The following is a 25,986-nucleotide window of genomic DNA, read 5'->3' as shown; positions in this document are numbered from 1 at the left end:
CTCAACTAATTTGTGTGCATGCGAGGCTATTGGCTAAGCTGAATTCTCTTGTGCGGAGGGCGTATGACGTCTATTACTAGCACAGTCTATACATACAGGGGACATCAGTCTACCCGACTCTTCTAAACTATCTACACTGACCTAATCCACTACAATATGCTAAGCCTCTTCTAAATTTCTATCATTAATTGGATGAGATATGAAATCCATCTTAACTAGACGAATCTTAGCTTAGTCTTATATTACAAATGCCTCTTACATTTCAGACCATTGCATCATGGTTGACATATTTTCTCCTAAACCCCTTACTATTAAGATGCTAAAGATAACTCTTTTTCTTCTTCAATTACAACACGTCCATAAAAAATCAATTGGAAACCTAGACAAAAGCTCTTCTTTTTAATAAATGAATGTTTATATATGAAATATCAATATTAGTCGCATTTCAATATTTTGTTTCCCACTCATTTCGAATCTACAAATAATTTCTTTTCTATATTAATCTCATTATTTCATTATAAATAAAGATTACTGATTCTGATAAAAAACTAAACTACAAAGTATAAACAACTACTAAAACTTATATAACTAACTTAGTCCTTCCAACCAGCTTTAAAATACCAGTGCTGTACTAGAAGATCGGAGGCACTTGCTCCCCTGTGTGCCCCAAATATCTCCCTCACACAAGTCTTTTAAGATCTTGGACCTACTCTTGATAAATATAATACAACAAATGAGCAAGCCTATTACGTTTTAGTAGGCCTAAATTATTGGTGCAAAAAACTGTGATAGGATCCAAGAATAAAGACAAAAATCATTAGTATTCTAAGCTCAAACCTCATCCACTAAGCAATAAACACTAACTAGACTATAAATTCTACATCAAGGGTAGGGTGATTCAATTGGGGAGAAGGGTGCACTACACCACTATTTATAGTAAATAGTAAGACAGATAAAGCATGAATTATCACTACACTACAAACTGGCTAAAGGCACTGAAAGAGACATGTGAAAATAAAAACTAAATTCCTACAACCATTCAAGAATTTTCATCCTGGTAATTAAAAACTTGGAGAAAATTTTTTTAATAAATTTGTTATCGAACAAAACAGCAAAGCAAGTAGTAAAAGTAAAAATTGGAAGCATAAATTTGAATATTAGAATGACTTTGTAAAATAAATTTTATAGGTTAATATGTTCACAGGGAAATGGATATTGAGCTCGTAAAATATTTTGAAAAATTAGGACTAAGGTATTTTATATTCTGGGTTAAATATTTATTTTGATATTTGCACAAATATTATATGTAAAGGCTAGACATTATATAAATGATGATGATGAAGCAATGTTGATGCATGATGTATTTTATCATTTCGAAAAATTTGATTTCAATGATGGTTTAAATTGCATACTGGAACAGATACCTTGGCCTCGCAATTCTCGCCACATGGATTGAAGTTTTATATTTTTTTTTTTGAAAAATTATTTTTCTTTCTGAAAACATGCAGCAAAGTAAAAAAATAAAAATAAATTGTAAGGATAAAAAGTTGTATGCCAGTTATTGGATCGGCGAAATGTAAATCAAATTTAAATGCATTCTTGCGCATGTACAGAGTTTTATGTGTGATTATGAATACAAACATAAACTTTATGTTTGAAGGACTGTTGTAAGTGTATTGGTTATTATGTGACACGAACACTAAGGTTGTGTGTTTGTGCGTTTGTATGTGTTTATGTGAATTAATTATGTGTGTGTTTATGTGCATACATGTATTAGTTTGGTACAAGAGCTAAACTCATCTGTTTAATACAAAGATTCAGCTTCTATAGTATTGTATCTGAATTCTATTATTTAATGTATTGTCTTCCTGGAAATAGAGCACACATATAAAATGATAATAAATATATGTATGTATATGCATTCATTGGTATGCTTATTCATATTGATTATATAGTAAAAACATATATGTAAACATATGTACTCAGCATTGGTACAGTAATAGGCATATATTGTTCAATTATAATTTAGTTAATAATGATTGTTAAAGGCCTATGTTGCTTTGGCTTACTTTGATAAAATACCTCTTGAAATGTATTTATTATATTTAATAATTTTGAGAACTTAACTAATTTGATATTTTTACTTTCACTTACAAGATTTTGTATTATATTTATTATTGTCTTGCTCTGTGTGCATTGAATAACTTCAACCGGATGGAATATGTACAAAAATATTGAAATCAAATTTGAGTAGCTTACATTAATATAAACACCAGGAAAATATATAATATTGTGTGTGTTTATAAACACATGTATTATACATTAATATTCATGAATGGGTATTTTTATAAACAGTGGCAATACAGTTCACTTTATACCCTGAAATTAATAAGATTAAACATTTTCTTTGTGTTAGTTTCAAAAATATACCTTTGAAGCAACATTGATCATATTTTGAAAGAATCTCGTATATAATATATAATTATCATTAAGATTCCAATACAAATTTGTAACATAGTAGAAAACCTTTGTTAAATATTTGGTGATGAATATATTTTTGCAATAAGCAGTGTAACATGATAAAACCATCCAATGAAAGCATAGACGGGAGCTAGAGAACCAAAACGAACACTTACAATGTTTGCCCAACATTCATGTTAGCAATTTCACTTTCAAGTTAGTGCAACAAAAATCATTTTGAGTAAAAAAACACAATTCAATCTTAAATTTTTTTCACATGCACTATTCATCTTCATTCCAAATAAATGTTAATATATTTTATAAGTAACAATTTGAATGTGAATAAAATTCTATTTGCTGAAGATAACTAAAAATTTTGATTTTTCCTATACTGTTTTTTTCTTCCATCTGCAGAAATTTCCAAAATTTTTGATATTAAATATGTTCTTTTTGGCTTTGCTCTCTAGGCCCTGCCTATCACTTACCATGGTAAGGCATAGGCCCATACACACCTCTCAGCATTGCTCTTCCCCTTGCCATTTGTTGAGGGAGCATAACCTCTTTCGGCTGGGCCTTCTTCGTCTCAACCTATTGAACAAAAAAAAAATTAAAAAAATTAAAAAAAAACTATGATTAGCTCTTCTTCTTAAGAATATTTCAATTGTTACTACAGATCTAAAGATATACAAGTATGATCCACGATACAAGAAAATGAAGGCCTACTGTAATAGGAGAAAATTTCACATTAAATTTTTGATATTTGTAGCGTGTGAAGGAAAGACTACGACATCCATCGTTCTTTTTATATTATAATAATGTAATGAACAATGAATATTTTATACGAAATGGTTCAAGTCCCATACCATCTTGACAACTTTGATGAAAATATTTAATGGTGAAATAATGACAGGTGAATCATTTCATATAATATCTAATTTATATTTCAGAGTTCAAAATATTATCCACAATGGAGATGTATTTCATGACATTTTTTCAGCAGAAGGCTTTTGAATGTAGGTCTGGTTCTCACCCTAATAAAACCAACAAGCATCTAGAGGGAGTTACAAGATTCTAACTTTACACTATCTAACAACAGCACCTTTAATCATATATCCACTCAGCGATATTTCACAAGGAACAACTGAGGCAATGTGTCCAAATTCCCTGCAGCGTTGCCATAAATTCTATCGTTTTTGTTTGTATTAAAGGTACCATTTCATCAACGAGATAATTGAAACCGGCACCGATAGTATGATAAATACTCTTATCCAGATGAATATTATAATCATTTTCATAAAGCTTGGCCTAATTTCTTGATTCCATCTTCAATCAAGACAAGAGTGGGAAAATCAGTATAACACATGGTTTTTAATCGGCCGACGGAGGCCAATAAATCTAGGCTGAGTTGTTCGCTTTATACTTGCTGAGTGACATTTAAATGGTAAAGGCACGTAAAAGGAGGCCACCTCGGCATACTCTCGGTACCTCTAGCCATCGGCAACCGACACCATGAATATGTACTGTGCGCTATATGATGCAACGTTTCCTCACTAACTATTTGTCATTGCCACTTGTTTTATTGGCTTAACATTAATGACAGATCAGAGAATTTTGGTTAGTGTTATATTATAACAGCAGAATCGATACATCAACTATCCTACTCGAATTCGCCCCAGGAAATACAAGTCTTTAACAGGTGTATGGGTATAATTTTTCTAGCTTTTACCATAAATCTTCTTATCCAGATAAAAAAAACATTTACACATATATTTGTGTAAATAAACTTTCTTAATATACATTCAAGTTAATTATATTAATTTAAATTTTCTTCTACATTTCTCGTATACCTTGTTTTGGAGTAAAAAAAGAATTATTCTCTAGAAATACTGTAATTATAATATAATTTTTCTGAGAATTCAATATTAATATTGGAGTCCACCAAAGTGGTATGTTCTGAAAGATGGAACCACCAAAGGATATTGGATTGGAATGGATACAACAACTTGGACTTCATCAACCCTGATGGAATGGATGAGTCAGTAGAGGAATGACTTAATGATAGAATAAATAGTTGTATGAATGAATACAGTAAGTGTTGGTTGAATTGGTAAATGAATTTAATGTTTTAATGAATGAGCATTTAGATGAATGAGAGAATGAGAATAGCAGGCGAAAGGATGAATGGATAAATAAACTAGGGGATGGATGATTACGTTTAAGATTGAGGATGGATGGCCCATGTGGGTGAATCCATGAGTTACTGAACGTATATGTGAATGTATGTTTAGAATGGTCAATCAATTTATAAGTGTGAGCATTAAGTGTTTAAAAAGATTAGTGTTTGGATGAATGTAACGAATGAATGAGCATTTGTAAAAGAGTGAATTAATTGAGTATAAAATAAATAAATGAATGTATTTCAATGAACCGATGAATGATGCTCAGATGACATGAATGAATGAAAAATTATGTGGATGAATGGGTAAATGAGTAAGTATTTAGATAAATTTTTGAATAGCATGTGGATAAATGAATGAATATGAATTTGGATAAATTGATGAATGAGTTAATTAGTTGGATAAATGGAAAAATAATTGAAATGTTTGAATGGATAGATGGATAAATGTGTGGCTAAATGAAGGAATTAAAGAGCATATAGACGAAGGAATGCCGAAAATTAGTTTATGAAAGAATATTTGGATAAATGGGTGAGTGCCTGGCCAGATCAATGATGGCGTGCTAACCATTTTGTTGTTAAGTTCATGAAATTGTTGTTCACAGATCTTCTCTACAGATTCTTCTTTCTCAAACGTTACAAAACCGAAACCTGAAAGACATAATAAATAACTTGGTTTAGATCATTAAAATGTATATTTAAAAGTCTAGAAATAAAATAAATTTATCAAACAAAATGAAGACATAAGGACGAAACAAATTTTTTTTATCGTGTGAACAGCAAAACATCTGACAAACAATATTTACTCCTTATATCATTAATCAAACACAACATGTCTGATATAAAATATGCAGTTACTTCTACTATTAATATTCTCCATCATGCTATCATCAGACATATTGCCATAGCTCATGTAAACAAAGTCCACCAAAGCTTCAAATCTTGAGGAAAATCAAATCATGAAAACAAAAAACATGTTCTAAGAATTTCCAGGTTAAATAAGAATTATGTTGGATTATTTATGAAATAAAGGATGACGTTAAGAAGATGCATTATCCATGTTTGTTGTTCTGTTCGTGCTTAGCAACAAACACTAATGCAGTAATGAAATTATATTGAGGGTGTGGTCTTTTAGCTTGTGTGTTAGTTATTATAAAATTTATAACTGATGGGCCATGGATTACCAGTCAATAAGAACTGCATATAAATGAGATAATCTATGTAAAAGACTGACCGTATGAACAGTCAGATTTGTGTCCGTCAGACACAAAAATCAATACCTAATAGTTCATCAGTGATGGATCCCGGAGTCATAGTGAAAGGGGTGCTCCCCTCTGATAGCACCCACAAATTCCCTAACCGATAAGACAAGAGGTTTAAATGGCTCCAAAGCCTCAATCTATATAAGGGTACACCCAAAACCCATCCCTATGGACCAAGGGTTTCTTGACTGGAACTGACACCTCCCTGGCCAAAAAAAAATCATAGATCCTGGGGCTACTGTTTCAGCCTAGCTTTAGCCATATTACACATTATCAAACGTATTTGATCATACATTATCTGAAAGACTATCAGTTGTTATATTGTTGCTTAAGTAAGACCTGCTGAAACCTAACACCAATGTGTAATTATTTTCAATTAAGCATCCAAAAACCTCTTATGCTTACTGGAGTAGAAAAACTTTACTACACATTAGGAAATCAGATTTATCTAACCTAGTTTAATTCATGCTTAAGTAATATGTAATCAATTATTAAATTCAAGAATTATTATTTTATTGAGTCAATATAATATTTTAAAGAGGTACCAGCAATTTACTCTTTATTCATATTAATATTTTTGTTAAAGTTCATTTTTAAAATATTTATTTATTTAACCAACTTTGAACATTTTGATATCATTTTTTTTTTACTTCCTTTACAAATTACATCTAATATTAAGTACACTTGCCGCTTAGAGGATGGAATAATGCTTTATAAACCAAGTCTGTTATTGAGGCCTAGGGAGCAAAACTGTTTTAGCCGTGAGAAAAAATGCTTAGCTGTCACAGGAAATGAACCCAGGACCCTGGTATTGGAAGGTAAGCATCTTAACCACTAAGCTATTCAACTCCACTTGGAAGCAAGTTTTCCACCAGGATTTCCATGGGGAAAATAGGATTTATCAACAAACATAGTTGCATTAGTATTTAGGCCTATGCCGGGTTTAAACATAAGGATACATACTACTTAGGAGGATGAATACATTTCTGTAAAATTTCATGCAAGGCTTGAATGAAAAGAGGCATTCAAAAACGAAAAAATATCACAATATTGTGAAACTTTTAAGAATGTTATAGTTACTATTTAAAAAATCTCCTGTCTGATTTCATTGAGATTAGAGAAAGGAGTATTTAAACTGCAGTATTATTGTTACTAGCTCTCATGTAACACTTGAACTAACTATATTTACACTGATCCACTTTAAAAAAGGCATTCTTTAATGCTTCAATCCAAACCGTAAATGAATACTCATGATTGAAATGGGAAAAAAAAAATGTATACTATCTATTTATTGAAAATAAAAAAAATTGATTTTAGTTTTATATTAATTTCAAGTCATAAAAATATATTTAAGATTTAAGTACAAATTTGTTATTTTAATGAGCAAAAGAAAAATATAACATTTTTAAAGCCTTTTACTGTATGTGATTATTTTGTCTTGCTACTTGAAAAATTATTGACTGCTAAAGTTAAAAGGATGGTAGAATTGAGAGCTTCTAGCAATTTTCAACAACAGCAGGTTCAGTGTACTATGCAACTCAATCCCAGCATTCAATCGTCTTTCGATTCGTGAATGCCACTAAGAAGGGACTGAAGCTAATGAGCCACGGACAAAACAACTTTTACCTTCAAACCGCTACAGGCATACCAAGAAAATCATATTTGTGCCGGCTCAGCCTGCCTAGCATGTGGTTATAATAGAATCAAGTAGCATTTGGCGAAACATGCTTCACTCTAATTATGTAATACTAGAAGCAAGTTGCATTAATTGATGAGTAAAGAGGGTCAATTTATAAAGTTTATTTCTCCATGAAGAAAAAATATATGTAGATAAAATTCTTTTCTAGGCCATAGCTAAGGATAGCGGCAGACCTGAGCAGCACGGAGAATTAATTCTGTACAACACTCCCACATACAACCACTCTACTAATTAATGCCTATTATACTAAGATATTCTACGTTAGCCTTCATTAGCACCAGGCTAATCAAATTAATTAGTAATTATCATAACGACATTTAACTGTTTACTGCACACCCACAGAATAACATTATTGTAAAATGATGATTGTGGGGAGATGTTTTACATCCCCTTTCCCATCCTCTTCTGTGCAGTCTTTCATAATAATAATATTTATATAGCACTTTATGAAATTGCAGATCTTTCTGGGCACGTTACATTATGCCTTAACAATGGTGAAAAACAATAAGCAACGAGTAGTAAAGTGTGTCTTGCTAGGTCGTACATGACATGCATGTGGCAATCTTTTTGAAAGGAAAATAAAAACTACCGGTAACGTAATCCTATTCTTTTTTTTCAGTAAATCCAAATGAGAAATTTATTGTTTTTGATCCTTTCAAGTACCAATTTGTAATAATACAAATTTTTAAGTGGAAAATTGCCATTTTCATTTTGTGCATAATTGACAGGTGCCAGCTAAATTAACATAACATAAAGAGAAGACAGGTGGATATTTTTAATTGGGTCTTCAAATTCAAGCCTGGCCTTGGGCAAAAAAAATGTAAAAGTAAATATCACCATGGATACACAACACCACATCATGTCCCTTTTGTGGGATTTTTTGATGATGAGCAGGCTGTAAGTGGGGCCCCGGAGGTATCTCAGTTGGTGAGAATCTCATTAATGGTAGTTCATAGCAGTCTGGGTCATATCTTGTTAACGTACCTTGTTAAGCAGTTTTACCCCTCCGGTTGTCAGTAAAGCATTATTGGGAGATTAATAACCACCTAGTCGCAATGACCTCCAGATTAAATGCTTCAGTTTTAAACAAAGAACTCTCATCTATGACCTTCTACCATTGACTGGCTACTATTAATGTTGTTGTCATTGTCCTGGTTTTAAATACTTGTACAAATATCAATTAGTTAAGCTATGTTCTGATGGTCATTCGCTATCCTGTTAAGTAATGAGAAATCCCGCCAAGGTTACAACTCATCCTATTGTACAATACGTGATTCTATTGCAAATGGAGAGTTCTGTTATTCTTTTCTATTGAACTCATAATGATTTAATTAGATTGATGATGGCAAAACAGAAATCAGATAATATTGAACATTGTTTTGGCTAAGTTTTTTAAAGGTAAGGTCCTACCTAGGCCCATAGGCCAGGCCTATCATGATGGATTACGGGCGAGTATCTAGAGGTATACCTTGATAATTGAGATACTTGCCTACCAATCTAAGGTAAATGTCTGCTTAAGAATCTTTGCCTATGTAGTACTTTGGCAAAGCATTGACAAACAGTGATTCGTATAGATTGATTACTGATTACTGATATATCCTAATTTTTTATTCTAATCTTCCCTCGCCCCCTGAATTTTTAACTTTTTGAAATATGCTAAACAAAATTTAAAAAAATATATCTTGCCGTTTATAAGTGGAGCTTTTAAAAGAATTTAAACAATGTCTTAACAATGTTCACAATGCGTATGTTAAAGTTCATTAGCTTATGAGGTGTGGTAGCCTTTCTGTCAGTCTAAACTGACGTCAATGGAGCTATTTTTAATGTTCTTGATAGTAAGCCAACCATTTTAAAAAGTGCATGAACAAATCATAATGAAAATATGGGACTAGAAGCGTCTATTCTGAGTTATACATAAAACTGAAAAATAAACATCCAAATATGAATAACTTTATAAATTTAGTTAATTCCAATGAAAAATTAGTAGAGAAAAAAATAGGGTCTTTGAAATTAGGACTCTTAAATCTGCTAGTTAAACCAATTTAAGAATTATAGTAGTTTGAAATCTGAAAATTGTTTTACTTATTTGATCCATAATTAATTTTTCTTCTTCTCTGTTGTTGTTAAGCGCCTCGAGGTTGTGTCAACGTGAGGCGCTATATAAATCCAGAATTATTATTATTTATTATTATATTAAGATCCATATAATATTAAGAAATTATTATTATATTAAATGACCAAAAGGATTAAATATATTGTTACTTCACCATGGAAACCTTGAAACAATATTTAATATTTTTATTGAATTTTTTGATGTTCACAGATTTTTTATAATATATAATAATAATAATAATATAATATAGTATAAAATAATATAGTTATAATATAGTTATGGTCGTGCACAGAAATCTCTTACTACCGGGTTAGCCAAAAATATAAAAATACCCATCAGAGTTATGAGACACCGGAAGAAAACGAATAGAAGGTATTGTACTAAACACTGTTTCATCTGTGTGGGTAATGTCTGACAATACAAATCCTTTCCTATTTAATATCAATTATTTCCTGTTTATACCTATATATCCGCTAAAGAATAGCACTGTGCTATAATAACACTCAACTTTCACCCACATCTTTCTCTAAATTAAACTCTGTACTCCACAATTCAATTAAATGTATTTTTTTTTACTAGGACAATTAACAGCAGAACAAGCCAATCTAGATGCCAGCTTGTATTCATAATGCTAGCAACATATGGGGACGTATCTAATTTAAAATCTGACAAGGCTTGGGTGAAAGGGATGACCAACTGATGAAGCTTCTAAGTAATGTAAATATATTGAGTTGACGGCCTATTCAAAAGAAATGACGGACTGAATATAGTCGTTGAATTTAACCTTCAGTGCGAATAAACTCTAGAACATGTAACTTACAGTAAACACTGTTCAATTTTTGTAATTATTAGACAGGATTCTCTATGAAGCAAAATCAATATACAGTAAAGTAAGTGTTTAATGTAGTGTCCTTGTGCTATACTGTAATACTGTAGGTATTTGGAATACAATTAATGTAATAGACAACTATTATTATTCAAAAAATGTACAGAAAATAACATTATGTGTCAAAAATCGTATGTAGTACAAATGTGCTTTAATGTGGTGCTTTTGCTGTGTTAGCATATTGGTATAAAATTAATGTAAATATGGATAACTATAATTCAACAAATGTATTGAAAATAACTATAAGCATAAAATTTGGAATAAAAATATATATTATAATATTAATAGACCTAATAAAAATTTGCTTACAGGGTGAAGCTCATAAGAGATCTTATTGACATAGTATGCTTTTGCTATATTATTTAATACTGCTACTTATCATCTACAAATTTTCAAAACACCTTTTATCACTAAATTACAATAAAAATCAAATGCTCTCAGGTAAAGTTTTGAAAGTGCCTTACAAATAGCAACTAAGGCTGAGTCAGCCATTTTTGGGTAAAGAATTTAAAGAGATGCAGCCAGAAACCAAAATAAACTTCTAAAAATAGCATTTAGTATGCAACTATGGGCACCTTGAATGTATGTCAAATCTGAGGAATCCAAATCATCTCTCATTTTTTTAAATACAAAACTGATTGTTAATATTATAATGAAGAAGATGATTATAATTATGAGAATTTGAGACAAGCTCTTATCAGTTGATCACCATTCAGCTCATGTGAAATTTTGTTTTTATACTTAATGGAGTGGAGTGTGCCGGCCTATATGTGCATGGATTTAGAAAAGCTAATTCACAGGTGCGCAATCCAAAGGGAGTCACGTATAACAAACATGGCTGCGGTTGTTCATCAAACACTGGCTATATATTTCACATTGTTACAAACCTTGAGAGCACGGAGTATGCAAATGCGCTTTTCTGTCAACATTTACCTAAGTTGTGCTGGGTGCCATATGCATTATTTTGCTATGAATGCTGATAATAGAAATTCTTGGGGTTGTCAGATCATAACCCATTCATTATGCTGTCCACATTTTACAAGAAATAGGTTAATTTATGTTCTGAACGATATAATATTCATTAATATTTTTTGATATTATATCTAACTTAATTCTTATTCATAATAAACAAAGATGTGGTCTTGTGAAAGTGTGAAAAATGATCATACTGCTGTTAATAGGCTAATAATTCTCCTCTTGGTGTAAATGAAAACAGAGTAAAGGTAGGAAATAACCTCTGACTTGCAACTACCGGTAGGCTGAATTGCGCACATGTGTGGACTAACACAACTACTTTTGTTGTTTAGAATAGGCTGAAGCGGTGTTGAGGTACCTATTTTTTTTTTGGAGATATTCAGAAAAAATTGGCATCTTACAATCTTAACTATCAGAAGACTAAAATTCTGGAATAGTAAAAGGTATAGGTAAAAATATATGACATTATTTGTGATCACTACAAGAGGGACATTGCAATGGTTCTTACTGCACAAAAAAAACTGCTAATCCAACAAACTGTTGTACAAAAAAAATATAAGCTTAAAAACTAAATTTCAAAATATATAATGTGGACATTATCTGAATTCGAGTAAGTTGAAACCAAAGATTACCAACATACACAGTACAGCCCAATTTATCCTTCATTGAAATAATGGGTACTTTTATCCATTAGATATTAATGTCATTAATTCTACTGTTAGCAGGTTTCCGATGTACCACTTTTGTTTTTAAGACATGTAATGCATGTTTAATGAAAAACCAGCTTTAATTCATATACCATCCAGAGCACATCCAAATCAAAGCTGCTTTCACTTCGCACTCATTATCTTGATATCGTACTGTGGTTTTTCATTATCTTCACTACATCCTTAAAAACATAGACAGCACTTACTCCAACGTTGTGGATATAATCATCCACTCTTTCACATGGCTCCCGGCCAGGCAATCAGCTGCAATTCAACAGCCATTACATTAAGTGCACCAACGAGTTATAACCCACAGTGCAATGTTTCAACCTCTGAAAAAAAAACCACGCCATCAACTATATTCACCCTCCGCAACTTCTAAAGGTATTATACTGTTCTACGAAAGACTTAGCATTTATGAAACTGAACTTAAGATTCTTTCTGTATTCAGAATTTTGTATAATATGATAACATGTTGCCATATATTTAACTATGTGCATCTCAACAGAAAAATCAATAAGAAATTGGAGATAACTCTTTTGTGATGAAGATGGGAAACCTTTAAAGGAGAAATGCCTTACATTTTCTTAATTTTAATTTTAGAAAACCATCTAAACCAAAGTAATAAATTGAGTATAGGCAATTAAAAAAAACTTCCACATTACAGAATTAAAGTTCATCTAAATTTGTATAATCAAAAGTAGAATATCAATCTGTGAAACTGAATTGTTAAATTTTCTATTTTTGACACTAACTGCATAGGACATAAATTATGTAGCATGTTTCAGTAAGCCAATTCCTATGTTTATAGACAAACAACTGTTATTTCCATACGTGAACAATGTTTTCGCAAATTCTAATTATATCTTTTACCTAAAATATTTACTATCTGCCACCTGTCACTATTGACGATACACTGCTTCTTCTATTAATATAAAACCTATCCATTAAGCGTCCTAAATTCTCGTATAACTAGAGCATCGTGGAAGTACAAAAGAGATTTAAAAGATTGAGGAAGAATAAGAAGCAATATCTAAAACTAAGCTGAATATCAGTCCATTCATGTATACAGGTAGCAAATTATGTTAATTGTATCCTATCCCATCTACCTTTGATAGTGAAATCTATCGTAAGTGTTACACACAGTATTTCTGATATCATCGTTGTCAAACGGTACCCATCTTAATTTATCCGAAGGTTGACAATCATAGAACGACAGGGTGACTTCCCTACATGCATCATAATTTACTCGACCCATGTAGATTTCCTGTCTTGAAGATATTCATAGACATGTAGTAAGCATTATTTGAAAGGAAAAGTGACATTCAACCAACAACATTCAATAGTGTTATATAAAATATGATTTCTGAAGACTATCTCTCAATTCGATCATTACGAAACCAGGACTACATCATTAACAGTACAATAAAAACAAATGATTAAATCACTAATTTATTAATTTGTAAGTGATTTATCATTTTGATTACTTTTTAAATGTTGCATACTAATTTACATATTTTTATGACATTGTATCTTTTAGTACTAGAAGATGAGTAATAATATCCATGATAATATTTCAGTGTTGCCTTTACAATTATATTGCTGTGTTGTGTACAATCTATGCTTTTTCATCAATACACGTATATCATTACGTTGTTTAATCATTATGCATGCTGTTGTAAAGAATCTGTCTTCCATCAATAATATGATGAAAAAAATAATAACAATAGTCCTAATAATAAAAATAACAATAAAATATAATCAACAACCTTGGAAGTAGCTGGGGCAGGCGATTGGGTTCGAATCTTATGATAGTAATTAATGGACAGGCACAGGTTTGCCTCCCTCTAGGAGCATAAATAGATAACTAGGAGGTGAAAGTTCTATGTCCCTAGCCTAAATCAATATTTTAGAAATTTAATTCTTAAATGTTCAGTATTAAAATGTACACAAATCTATTCTATGTATATGTACATATTGTTGCAATTTATTTATTTAGTATATATAAGCATAGCGTAATTAAATGTTTAAAAAATAAAAAGATTAAGTAAAAAATAGGAGTTCTTAACATAAGACTTTGAATATATGAAGTTTGGTCCACTAAACATTTTTGGCAATAATAATTTTATATTTAGTTGATTCATATATTAGATAAATAAGTGGGTCGTCTCTCTGGAAAGACCTTGTGTGGGCTTTACTATGTAAACCATTAAAAATATTTTTAAAACATGATCCACCATTTGGAACCTTCAAGCATATTTTCCTGACAAAAATTGCCCATCAATTCAACTCCGGTAAAGATCGTACGAATACGACATTTAAAATCAGCTATATAACAATGCAATATCGTTTATCTTCAGAATGCATATTGCTTTTTCTTGCTATTACATGAGCAGCGTGTCACAAGAAACTCGTCTATTCAAAGCGAACAGATAACACTTAAAATGCCTCTTCAATCTTCGATTACAACTGCCTCTAAAACATCAAACACATAAACTATTATCATTCAAACCATCATAGCAGCTTCTTTCTGTTAACTTGAACATGAAATCCGAGACTGCTTTACTTTAATTATGGAATAAAAATAAGAAAATTTTAAGTATTGTATTTGTAATGGTACCTGTTCCTACCAGTTTTCCATACAAAGACAGAGTTTAAAGCTACGTTCACATCAATCCCGGAGTCCGGAGAAAAAATCGTGAAAAATGTGTTTTCAGTGGTAAAAAAAAGAAGCGTTCACATCAAATTCGTATGATTTCTAATCCGGATTCCGGACCCGGACTGATGGATCTGATAGCCATTTGTATCCTGAAATAATACGTTTTTTTTCTTGGACCAATCAGCAACAAGCTTGGTTGGTTCGAACCAATCAAACGTATACATACTTAACCCGAACAACCGTGTTCCTTGCGCGATGTGAATACAGCGTTCAAGAAACATAGCAAGATTTTTTGTCTGGGCTCCAGACTGGATCCCGGCTTGATGTGAACGTAGCTTAAAAATGGTGGCTTAAAAAACATGGGGTATAACACTTCTGCCAGGAGTCAAACCAAAGGAGTTGCATAAGGACCTCCAGCCAGGGTGAAACTGATGATCAAGGGGGAAATACTGTGGTTTAGGATACTTATTATAATTATGCTTTTAGACCAAAATATTAAGTGCCAATCACAATAACTTTGAAAATTTAATATGCCACCGAACTTAAAAGGCATTTGAAGACAATAGTCCATTCTCTCTGACCCCTGCTAGTGCTGCCACTAACTGTCAAAGTGACCTAACCCAAGTTTAGGTTTAGTTCCTATGCTAGGATATTCTTTAGAACAACTTCTCATCTGAAACCCCCTGAGACTTGTTTATAGAACGGATCAATATAAATCTATAATAGGCCAAATTATACGTGTAATCGCCTTTTACCCTTAAACTGAGGGAACCTATCGTTGTAAAGCGAACAATGCAAAGGAGGAAGTTGAGAATGATGTAGATTCACAAGATAAACTGAAGAAGAAGTGAAAATGCTTTATTATTTCCTGAGTCTGGGATCATTTGCTAACCACAAGTGTCTTTGGTCTATTTACATAATAGACTAGCCTCGCCATTAACCAACTCTGTGTTTGCATAAACAAACATTATCTAGACTTCAACAAATTTTAAAATTTCCTATCTTGCTATACTGTACTATATCCTTACATTGTTGTTTGTACTATGATAATTCCATGTCAAGTATTATTTTCTGATAAATTATAATTAGTTTGTTTTACAAACGATTGCAATAGAATATGTCACTATTAATTACTAAGTTAATAATCTATAATATTGGTCAATAATAACAATATTATCTATATATGGTTTCGATAATTAATAGTCTCTTTTTTTTTATAATCAAAATATTGTTGAAATAAATTAAACAAATGTTATGTGTGGCAAATATTTAAAAGGGGTTCAGTACAGTTCAATTACAGTTGATAAGATAATAATTTATAACAATAATAATCACATTTATTCACTTTAGTAGTGCAACCATCCACTTGGTATTTTAAGAAGTTGTGAACCACTGATTGTCAAGAGATGAAAGCCAAAAATCGTCAATACATTGATGAATAATTAAAGAGGACAAGACAAGAGCCATAGAAATGAATGAGTGAATGACTGAAGTCAGGCATGGATGAGAGCAAGAGAGAAACTATATAATTGGATAAATAAATAATTGAGAGTTTCAGTAAAAATGGAATGTCAATTTATTGCTAATAAATCAAACTTGATGTGGTATACTAAATATAGCTGGTCACTTTACTTGCTAAATTCAGTTTTAATAACATTTACTGAGACAAAAACAAGTAAGGTGGAATGTTTCACACCTTTTTTAGATGATCCTTGAAATCATATATTTATCACATAATTACCTAAAAACTACTCAAAATTAACAACCAAACATTACAGCAAGTTGGTAGTGACTGTACCTTTTAAATCTGTAATTGTATTCAATATAATATTCCTTTTAAATATCTGGAGCTACTTTAAACGTCGCTTGATATTCCCTTTAAATGTCGGGATACCTGTAGTATCACATAGCAAGCCCTTTAAATATATGGATATATATTATATCTGTAGTATCAGATGACATTCCCCTTTATATGAATGGATATCTGTTGTACCAAATGCAGTCTCTGTAACACTGACCACCAAAGATTGGAAAAATAGCATCAGCCACCGCCACACTTTTTAGCAAATTTTAACACTTTTCCGAAGCTCGTTGAGAGTGCGTATTTGATTAAATTGCGAATAGTAAATACTACAAGAACTACAAACATTTCAGCTTTACAGTGGTACCAAACACTTTATTATAATCACAATCTGTGACCCGTAACAGTAAAATACGCAATTTTGCATAACGAAGCTGAAATAATCACAATTTTGTGAAAGTAAATCATAACCGCTCTACGCTATGTAAACAAACAAATAGTGAAATACTTACGGTCCAGATTGAATATAGTGTTCAAATTGTTTGTACATGTCAATAATTACCCCATCTATCAGATTCCGTTAAAATACCTGAAACACGGAGATCTCCATGTTTGGCGGTCAAGCGTTGCGTTACCAAACACAGAGATCTCCGTGTTTGGCGGGCAGAGTGTCAATATGCAAGCATCATTATTGCTTGATAACAGTCCCTCTAATATCTTCACATATCCTTGGTATTAATGAAATTGTTCTGATGAAATTTCAAAACATTGTCTAATTACATAACATGATTAAAGGGCTTTTACAGCTATTTCTCAAGATACTTCATCCATTATCTAGTAAACTTTTTTTGAAGAATTAACTTTATAACATCACAGCACTACTACAAGGTCCGACATAATGTAATTAGAAAAATAATGGTTCTATGTTCCTAATTTTATCTCTATTATAAGCTGCTAAAGCCAATGTTCATTATCTTCCGCATGAAAAATTATACTACATAACATACAGATGTATGTTTAACCAATTTCTCGTTGCTCCGAATCACAATCACACTAAGAGGAAATAAGACAGTTTTATGTACGAAAGTAAAATAAAGATTAAACAACTAAAGAAAATACAGCTTCCTTGATACATAACTACACAATAAACATCACACACAGATTTACTTTCAAAAGAAGATAGCTAATTGTTTCCTGGACAAAGCTATTCAGGCGACTTAATCACCTAATATTTAATGGCACTCAAATATGCTGCAAATGGCAGATGTTACAACAACTACACCATACCCCCTCATCTATATATTAAAGGTCGAAGTTTAGAGGTCATAAAAAAATGTTTTTCTAATAGTAAATGTATGGAATATATACCTGTGTAATTTATACAATATTATCTACGTTTAATTTCCTGAAAAAAAATATATTTATATGAGTTGATGTATTCTAGATAATAGACTATAACATTATAATGAAATTAAAAAACATTGCCCTAAGGAAACAGCATGACCATAGGCCTACTACTACAACCAACTTTTTTTTAAACACTTTAAATCTTCTCCTTTATCTCTCACACTCGCTCTCACTTTAGAACATCACAAATTTTTAGCTCCGATGAGGACCTCTAGATACACTCGGCCGATTGATTAATACAGCAGATCTTTTTTTGAGCTCCGATGAGGGCGGGCTCTGGCTGATTTATAATAGATCTTTTCTTGAGCTTGTTTAAGCTCTGATGATTTTTTGTATGGCGGCTGTTGAGGCCAATATACTCTACTGCCTCTATTATACTGCTCTCATTGGAGCTTTCACGATTACAATAACTTGTTTAAAAACCAAAAAACCTTTCCTTATGCAAGTCTAACACAGTTGTTCTAGAATATATATGCAAATATTTGTTCGATGATAAAAAAAATATCTACAATTGATTGATATTTGTTCGTTTCAGTCCATCACTTGTTTATGAACATGGTTCTGTGTAAGTAAGGAGGCTCAACGATCCATGCCAATAGTTTCAATGGGAAGTTAAGTGTTTAATACAAAGGTACATAGGTATAGATGTGTATAAGAGACAGATATATGTGTGTGTGTATGCATATATGTGTGTGGGTGGGTATGTGTGCAGTATAAAAAATTTAATTAATATTACTTATTACTTTATATTAAGTTGTTAACTAGTTTAAGTAGATGATATTGTTAAGGTGTAATTGTTGTATCTTATGTTGAATGTTTCGGGAGTCACATTTTCTTCTGTTTATAGTGGGAATTTCCACTTATTGCTACTACTTATGTTATTAAGTAAATTTTGGAAAATGCAACATGTACTGTAGATGCAGCATATTGTGTTTATCCACTTGTTCTTGTTAGTACTTATGATCATTATGTTTATTTTGTTATTCTATGGATATGAAATTTTTAAAAATAAAAATAAAATGCATAATTCATTGTGTATTTCCCCAGACTAATTTTCACAACCTAAGACCCCATAATGTGATGTATTTAGGTTGGGAGGATGTGGGATATGGATTGTTGTTGCACTCAATCCAAATCTATTTTAAGCTTATGGACTAAGATTCAATTACTATAACTGTAACCTGAAGAACACATATGGGAAACATAATACAAACCGCTACATTAACCACTGTATAGACAACACTGTATAGACAACCAGATCTGCATTATTTTCCCCCCTTCCCCCCTCCCGGATATTAATTGTTATCACAGAATGTTTAATAACTCGACTTGCAGATATGACCATAAAGGCAGGACCTATGAAGAACCTGCTCTGGTCTAGTGTAGGCATGACAACAATTGTGGTACAAGTATTCCTTGTATATCTTGTGGTTGTGGTGGTAGAACTTGCATTACCCAGGGTGCAATTAGGATGCTTTTTCCATGACCCATTAAATAACACCTTGAGAATGGGTAGAACCTAATTCCCATCCTTTACATAAATTATCTTAAAATATCATATAAAATATGTTTGTCAATTATTCCTAATTAGAACACCCCCTACATAAAGTTGCATATACAAAACAAAATTAGGTTGTTTGGTAACTACAGAACTTTGCTGATTGATCACATGAAGCAAGATGATGTAATTCAATGAGTGTATCTGTTTACCTTTTACATCACAGGTCAGATATTTTTTCGAAATTTTCTCCGGGAAGGTAATATATCTAGTAGAAAATGTTAATATATCTCTGGGAAGCCTGGAGTTTGCATGCAACGTGGCATTTGTGTCATCTCAAATGTTACGCACGATATAATATGTTACTGACTATAATGGTGTGTTCTTTAATGACAGCTTGAATACTGGTCTATGCCCAACAGTGCACGCAATTGTTCACGTATCAGATGGTTTTTGATACCATACAAAACTGACTCCATATAATTGGATAAATTGGTTGAGTAACCTACACACTAAACAATAAAACGGTGTAAAATTGATTTGAATTGAAAACCAGACTGTTTACATTTTTGTGGAGGTTAAATGGCATTTGTTTTTTCTATCTTCCCAATTATTACTTCCTGGTTCAGAGCTTAGTAGTATAAACAATAACAAGCAATGTTACTACATTAATTTTTATCATGAAATGACATTTTTTTTTTGGGGTGAAGGGAAGATGGAAGACGGAAGAAGGGACTATGCACAGTTATACAGTAATATGTTTCATTATAGAGTAGTATCAACAATACCTGGAAGGACCATGTTTCATAAAGCTGAGGCAAACACAGAAGTTGCTGATTACAAAAAAGGACTTTTAATATTTTTTCAAATTTGGGTGAATTTTAGAAATTTAGAGGCCCGAGAACTTGTTGAATGACAATAATTCTCAGTTTAGTTCTGTATACCTTAAATATATAATGTAGATCATATTGTATTTATCTAAATATATACCAAACTAAATAACTACATTCCAACAATGGCCTTTAATCGGTAAATTGTGTTATTATTGCAACTAAAATTCATATTCAAATGAGATAATAAAAAAAAAAAATTATACATAAATATAATAATTTAATAACAGTAATAATAAATTAAGCTGGTATCTCTTTGTGATTACATTATGACTAGTGATTTCTTTTTTTTAGCAATATTTGTGTTAAGTTCAGAGGTCACACATTCACTATTATTAGAGAAGTCTCGTCACAGATTCTCACAATGAGTCTAGGCATGCAGATAGTTTTAAAAGCGTCATATTCATTTTAGTTTTCATACCAGTACTATTCATTTAGTTTTCATACCATATTCAAGGGAAACAACAGATGAAATGCAAATAAGAATTTAATATGTGGAGCATGACGGCCAGCATAACAAAATTGAAAAATCATGGAACAATGATGTCAACACCTTCCTATTATACATTTAAAAAAATAGAAATCTTTACCTCTATGTCTGTTAGTTGTTTTGTCGATCATTAGCATAGCATCTTCTACCTATAAGGCAAAAACAAATTAAACTGGTAAAATCCATAAACTTTAAAAACAAATTAAAATTAATTTTTAAAAAATAAAATAAAAAATTAATGATGATGCCTTTAACCCCTTCCCATCCCAAAATTTCTGCCTTTCATATGACAGCTACTCAACAGTCAAAAATTATGGATTGGCCAAGTTGTCACCAAAAAAAAAAAAATTAACGTTGCTTTAAGAATGCTTGGATTTTGGCTGGATTTCCCATTTGGTTTGAAAAAAAAAAGGCAGCAGGCAGCTTGAATAAAGAATAATAAAAAGAGAATTCATATTGTTATTCGGCCATATAAATATATAGTATTCTTCATATCTGTTTCCAAAGAGGATCAAGAAGTATTATATAAAATTTATATAATATTATCTACGTTTAATTTCCTGAAAAAAATATATTTATATGAGTTGATGTATTCTAGATAATAGACTATAACATTATAATGAAATTAAAAAACATTGCCCTAAGGAAACAGCATGACCATAGGCCTACTACTACAACCAACTTTTTTTTAAACACTTTAAATCTTCTCCTTTATCTCTCACACTCGCTCTCACTTTAGAACATCACAAATTTTTAGCTCCGATGAGGACCTCTAGATACACTCGGCCGATTGATTAATACAGCAGATCTTTTTTTGAGCTCCGATGAGGGCGGGCTCTGGCTGATTTATAATAGATCTTTTCTTGAGCTTGTTTAAGCTCTGATGATTTTTTGTATGGCGGCTGTTGAGGCCAATATACTCTACTGCCTCTATTATACTGCTCTCATTGGAGCTTTCACGATTACAATAACTTGTTTAAAAACCAAAAAACCTTTCCTTATGCAAGTCTAACACAGTTGTTCTAGAATATATATGCAAATATTTGTTCGATGATAAAAAAAATATCTACAATTGATTGATATTTGTTCGTTTCAGTCCATCACTTGTTTATGAACATGGTTCTGTGTAAGTAAGGAGGCTCAACGATCCATGCCAATAGTTTCAATGGGAAGTTAAGTGTTTAATACAAAGGTACATAGGTATATTTGACTAAATTTACTTCTTTGCTTCCCCTTTCCCACGGTTTTACTGTAATTGGTTCCCACATATGAATAAATGAAGCTTCCTCTTTCAACTTCTCCACCTTTAACCAATTCAGTAGCATCCGTAAAGTTTGTTATTCCTTAGTCTTGTATTTTTTCCCATACTGAAATAATGTACTTTTTGTTATTTGCAAACAGTAATTTTACTATTGTGTTCTCTGAATTTTTATTAAATGTACCAAATTATAATTATTTCATTTGGAGTGTTTAATCTGTTAGGTAGCTCATGCCATGGCTAGTATTATTTTTCTTGCAGAAAACAGTTAAATCAAAGTCATATTTTGCGTTTTAAAGTTCCCATGCGATCTGACTCATGGCAGGGCTTAGCCCTGTACAGCATGGAGCCTTAACAATGTAATACCATACGAAAATTTGAACTCAATACAAGTATGTAATTAGGCGATGTTACTGTACATTAAAAATAGCAACTACAAGTGTAATACATATAAAGAATGTGAAGCAAATCATAAACTTGTAAGACAAAGATGACCAGAACAATTAATTTAAAATCCTTATTTTTACTTCACTTCTTTGTTGAAAAGCAAATGCTTTGTGTTAGGTATAATGGGTCCACTTGTCGGATAATAAGCTCTCCACATTGCTGATAAAATCAGACATAAACACAATCCTCTTATCAAAAGCTAACTTGTTCTATAGAATATGCTGGAATTACTGCTTAAGCTAGTTGTCCATAATTGCAGCCTGTCTGGATTATTCGCTCACGCTCACACCGTACAGTTACATTCACAAATCATACGCCAACACTGCCTGTAATGGGCTTGAATTTGATAGAGAATTTTGGAATATGATTGTCAAAAAACAAGAGTTAGGGTGGGGATATTTCCCCAGACCCAACAAGGAAAATTACACAATTTCCACAAAAAAAAAATCATGTAACAGACAGAGGATGCCAGGAAAATTGCACCATTTAAAAAAAATACATATGAAATAGACTACTTGGATAGAAAATAGCGATCGAATTACATAATGTTGAAGTTGAGATTTTTATAAAAATGAGCATCGAGAGTTATAATTTATATTGATAGTAAATATCATCATCAGAATTGAAAATCAGAATTGAGTAAGTTCCCCAGAGCCAAATATACCATAAGCTGGAACAAATGAAAGGCAGAAAAAAAGTAACTGACAAGATACACAAGGTCTGGTATAATCAGACGTCATTTGAATATACATTACTTTGATAGTTAATAAAATATCCCATGAGAAACATCTTCCAGGTTAAAGCACTTTTACTCAAGATTAACAAGGCTTTTATTTTATTTTTTAATTTTGGTGTTTGCATACTTTTTAGTCAGAAATCTCTGTTCATCTTTGAGCCTCTTTGTTTTCATGATGGCAAAAAATAATGGTCACATATTTCATAAATTTAATATGGTAATTAATGAAACATAATACACCCCCGATAATTGATGTATTACTAATTAATTTGTTATCCTTCATCAATTGATATCTAAGTATCCAGCAATGAAATATTTATATACCAGAACAAATCAGAAAAGGTATACAAACATCATTGACATTTTTGAGGGGGTAGAGCAGTAGGCGAGTGACATTCTTTACAGTAAATTAATTCTTTATAAAATGCAAATTAAAAAGTCATGTAAACTATACACCTTTTAAACTTGGTAAAGAAAGCAATCACATAGTTTTATCTAGGTTAGGCTCTAACACACATGAAATCCCATTACTAAGGTTGTTAGGATTTCTGTAGGAATTTCTGGGTGGTAAAGTAAAAAAAAAGAGAGCTCATGAAAATAAATATGAGAGAGGAGATCAGCACATTTATTTAAAAAGATGTGACCTTGTAAATTGTAAATACAACTGTCAGGTAATCGTGTCTTTTAAACTCATGTTACTGTAGGGTAAAGGACAATTTATCAAATAGATTGTGCTAATCCCGCTAAAATGTGTTCATTTGCGAGCATAAAATTCTAATGTATCTAGGTTAGCAACAACATATCTTTTGAATACATAATTAGACTAATACATTTCAAAATGTCAATCATAATAAACAAACCTGGTAGTATAACCCCTGTTCTTGAATTATTGGATGGATTTTACTGGACTAGGAAAAAATGCTTTCTAGAAAGGATTCTTACAAAAAAAATCTTCATTCCATTTCTCTGCCTACTACTTAATTTAATTTAGTGCAAAAAAAGTTAAAACAAAATTATTGCAAGAGAAAACTTATTAAAAATTGTATGCAATTTCATAACCAAATCTGTAATTTATCATAATGTACTAAAATGTTCTTAAAATCATTTGGCATATGGGATAGTCCACATGGATTTGCCAATTAATTGAATTAATTAACTACAACATATTCTTTTTAAGATTGTATTCACAATCATAAAACTGAATTAATTGAATTATCATAGTTTTATGGTGGATGTTGATAATGGTGGCGACATTTCAACAACTAGATCCCTAACTATCTTGTCATTTACTATTAATGGTAAAGCCTACAAGCTGATGATATCGCCTTGGATTCTATTTCCGGTCCTTAGTAATAATTTAGTAATGCATTCTGTTTCATAAACTACGGGAAAATAATGTGTACTAAAATTTATTACACGGGCAGCCTGTAAAGAAATTTATAGTATAGTAATGCTCTTTTTAGAATCACAAGAAACTGTCAATTGTAAGGAATCTACTGCCAGAAAACAAAAACCGTAGCATGTCTGTGGCGTAATTCCAATTTAGATGTATATATGTCAACATTCCAGTCTTATTCTATCTTAGGCCTACGGTAGAATAGGCCTACAGCTGCCAAATAACTTGCTAGGCACTAGAGAACATGTTGTCTATATATGGGCATGGAAGAGCCTGTTGTCTGAATGAATAGCAATCTCCAAGTCTGCATTAAAACATAGGCTTATTGAGGTATAAGACAAAGAACAGACCCCCAAGATAAGCATTAATGCTCATGATATTGATTACTAGTTTATTTATAAATATAATTAATTGATAATATTAGAAATACAGCATCTACTCACCACAGTAATTTAACAAATTTGAAATTTTTTATAAACGAGCTTTAACTATAAATAAGATTAGAAATTTGTTTATTAGTTTGTGACACGTCTATGTGGGTTGAAATATTTACTAAAGGCAACATTCCCAATAAGTAATCACGTTAGAAACTATATGCTCAAACACTCGGTATTGCAGCATATTATTTATACCTTTGTTTACAGCCGAGCACCTTTTTGTTTACCATTGTTTGCAGAAGAGTGTGAACAATTTCATGGAGACAAATCACAGCATGGTATTCACTGCAGTATAATTAAAGACCATGCTTCATGGAGATGTGTATAAGAGACAGGGGTAGAGCAGTAGGCGAGTGACATTCTTTACAGTAAATTAATTCTTTATAAAATGCAAATTAAAAAGTCATGTAAACTATACACCTTTTAAACTTGGTAAAGAAAGCAATCACATAGTTTTATCTAGGTTAGGCTCTAACACACATGAAATCCCATTACTAAGGTTGTTAGGATTTCTGTAGGAATTTCTGGGTGGTAAAGTAAAAAAAAAGAGAGCTCATGAAAATAAATATGAGAGAGGAGATCAGCACATTTATTTAAAAAGATGTGACCTTGTAAATTGTAAATACAACTGTCAGGTAATCGTGTCTTTTAAACTCATGTTACTGTAGGGTAAAGGACAATTTATCAAA

At 31.5% G+C, this 25,986-nt stretch overlaps 1 protein-coding gene across 10 annotated transcripts in view; it reads right to left on the bottom strand.

Annotated features, from left to right (window-relative positions):
* The window catches only part of LOC117122145 (RNA-binding protein Musashi homolog 2-like), a 108,567-nt gene that overhangs the window by 18,619 nt on the left and 63,962 nt on the right, over window positions 1–25,986 (bottom strand). For 7 of the 10 annotated variants that reach the window (XM_033267642.1, XM_033267640.1, XM_033267639.1 and 4 more), the window contains exons 7-9: window positions 21,124–21,172; window positions 5,205–5,287; window positions 2,946–3,048 (exon numbers count right to left, since the gene is read on the bottom strand). In XM_033267642.1, the coding sequence (XP_033123533.1) occupies window positions 2,946–3,048; window positions 5,205–5,287; window positions 21,124–21,172 (235 nt within the window). The remainder of the gene's footprint in view (window positions 1–2,945; window positions 3,049–5,204; window positions 5,288–21,123; window positions 21,173–25,986) is intronic. The other 3 variants (XM_033267643.1, XM_033267641.1, XM_033267638.1) reach the window with 1 other exon arrangement.

The sequence above is a fragment of the Anneissia japonica genome, unplaced genomic scaffold (genome assembly GCF_011630105.1).
Source record: "Anneissia japonica isolate Jap-2015-1 unplaced genomic scaffold, ASM1163010v1 scaffold288265_len830512_cov201, whole genome shotgun sequence".
Classification (NCBI taxonomy): domain Eukaryota; kingdom Metazoa; phylum Echinodermata; class Crinoidea; order Comatulida; family Comatulidae; genus Anneissia; species Anneissia japonica.
Note: the sequence above shows the minus strand (reverse complement) of the source record. Positions and strands in the feature narration are given on the sequence as shown.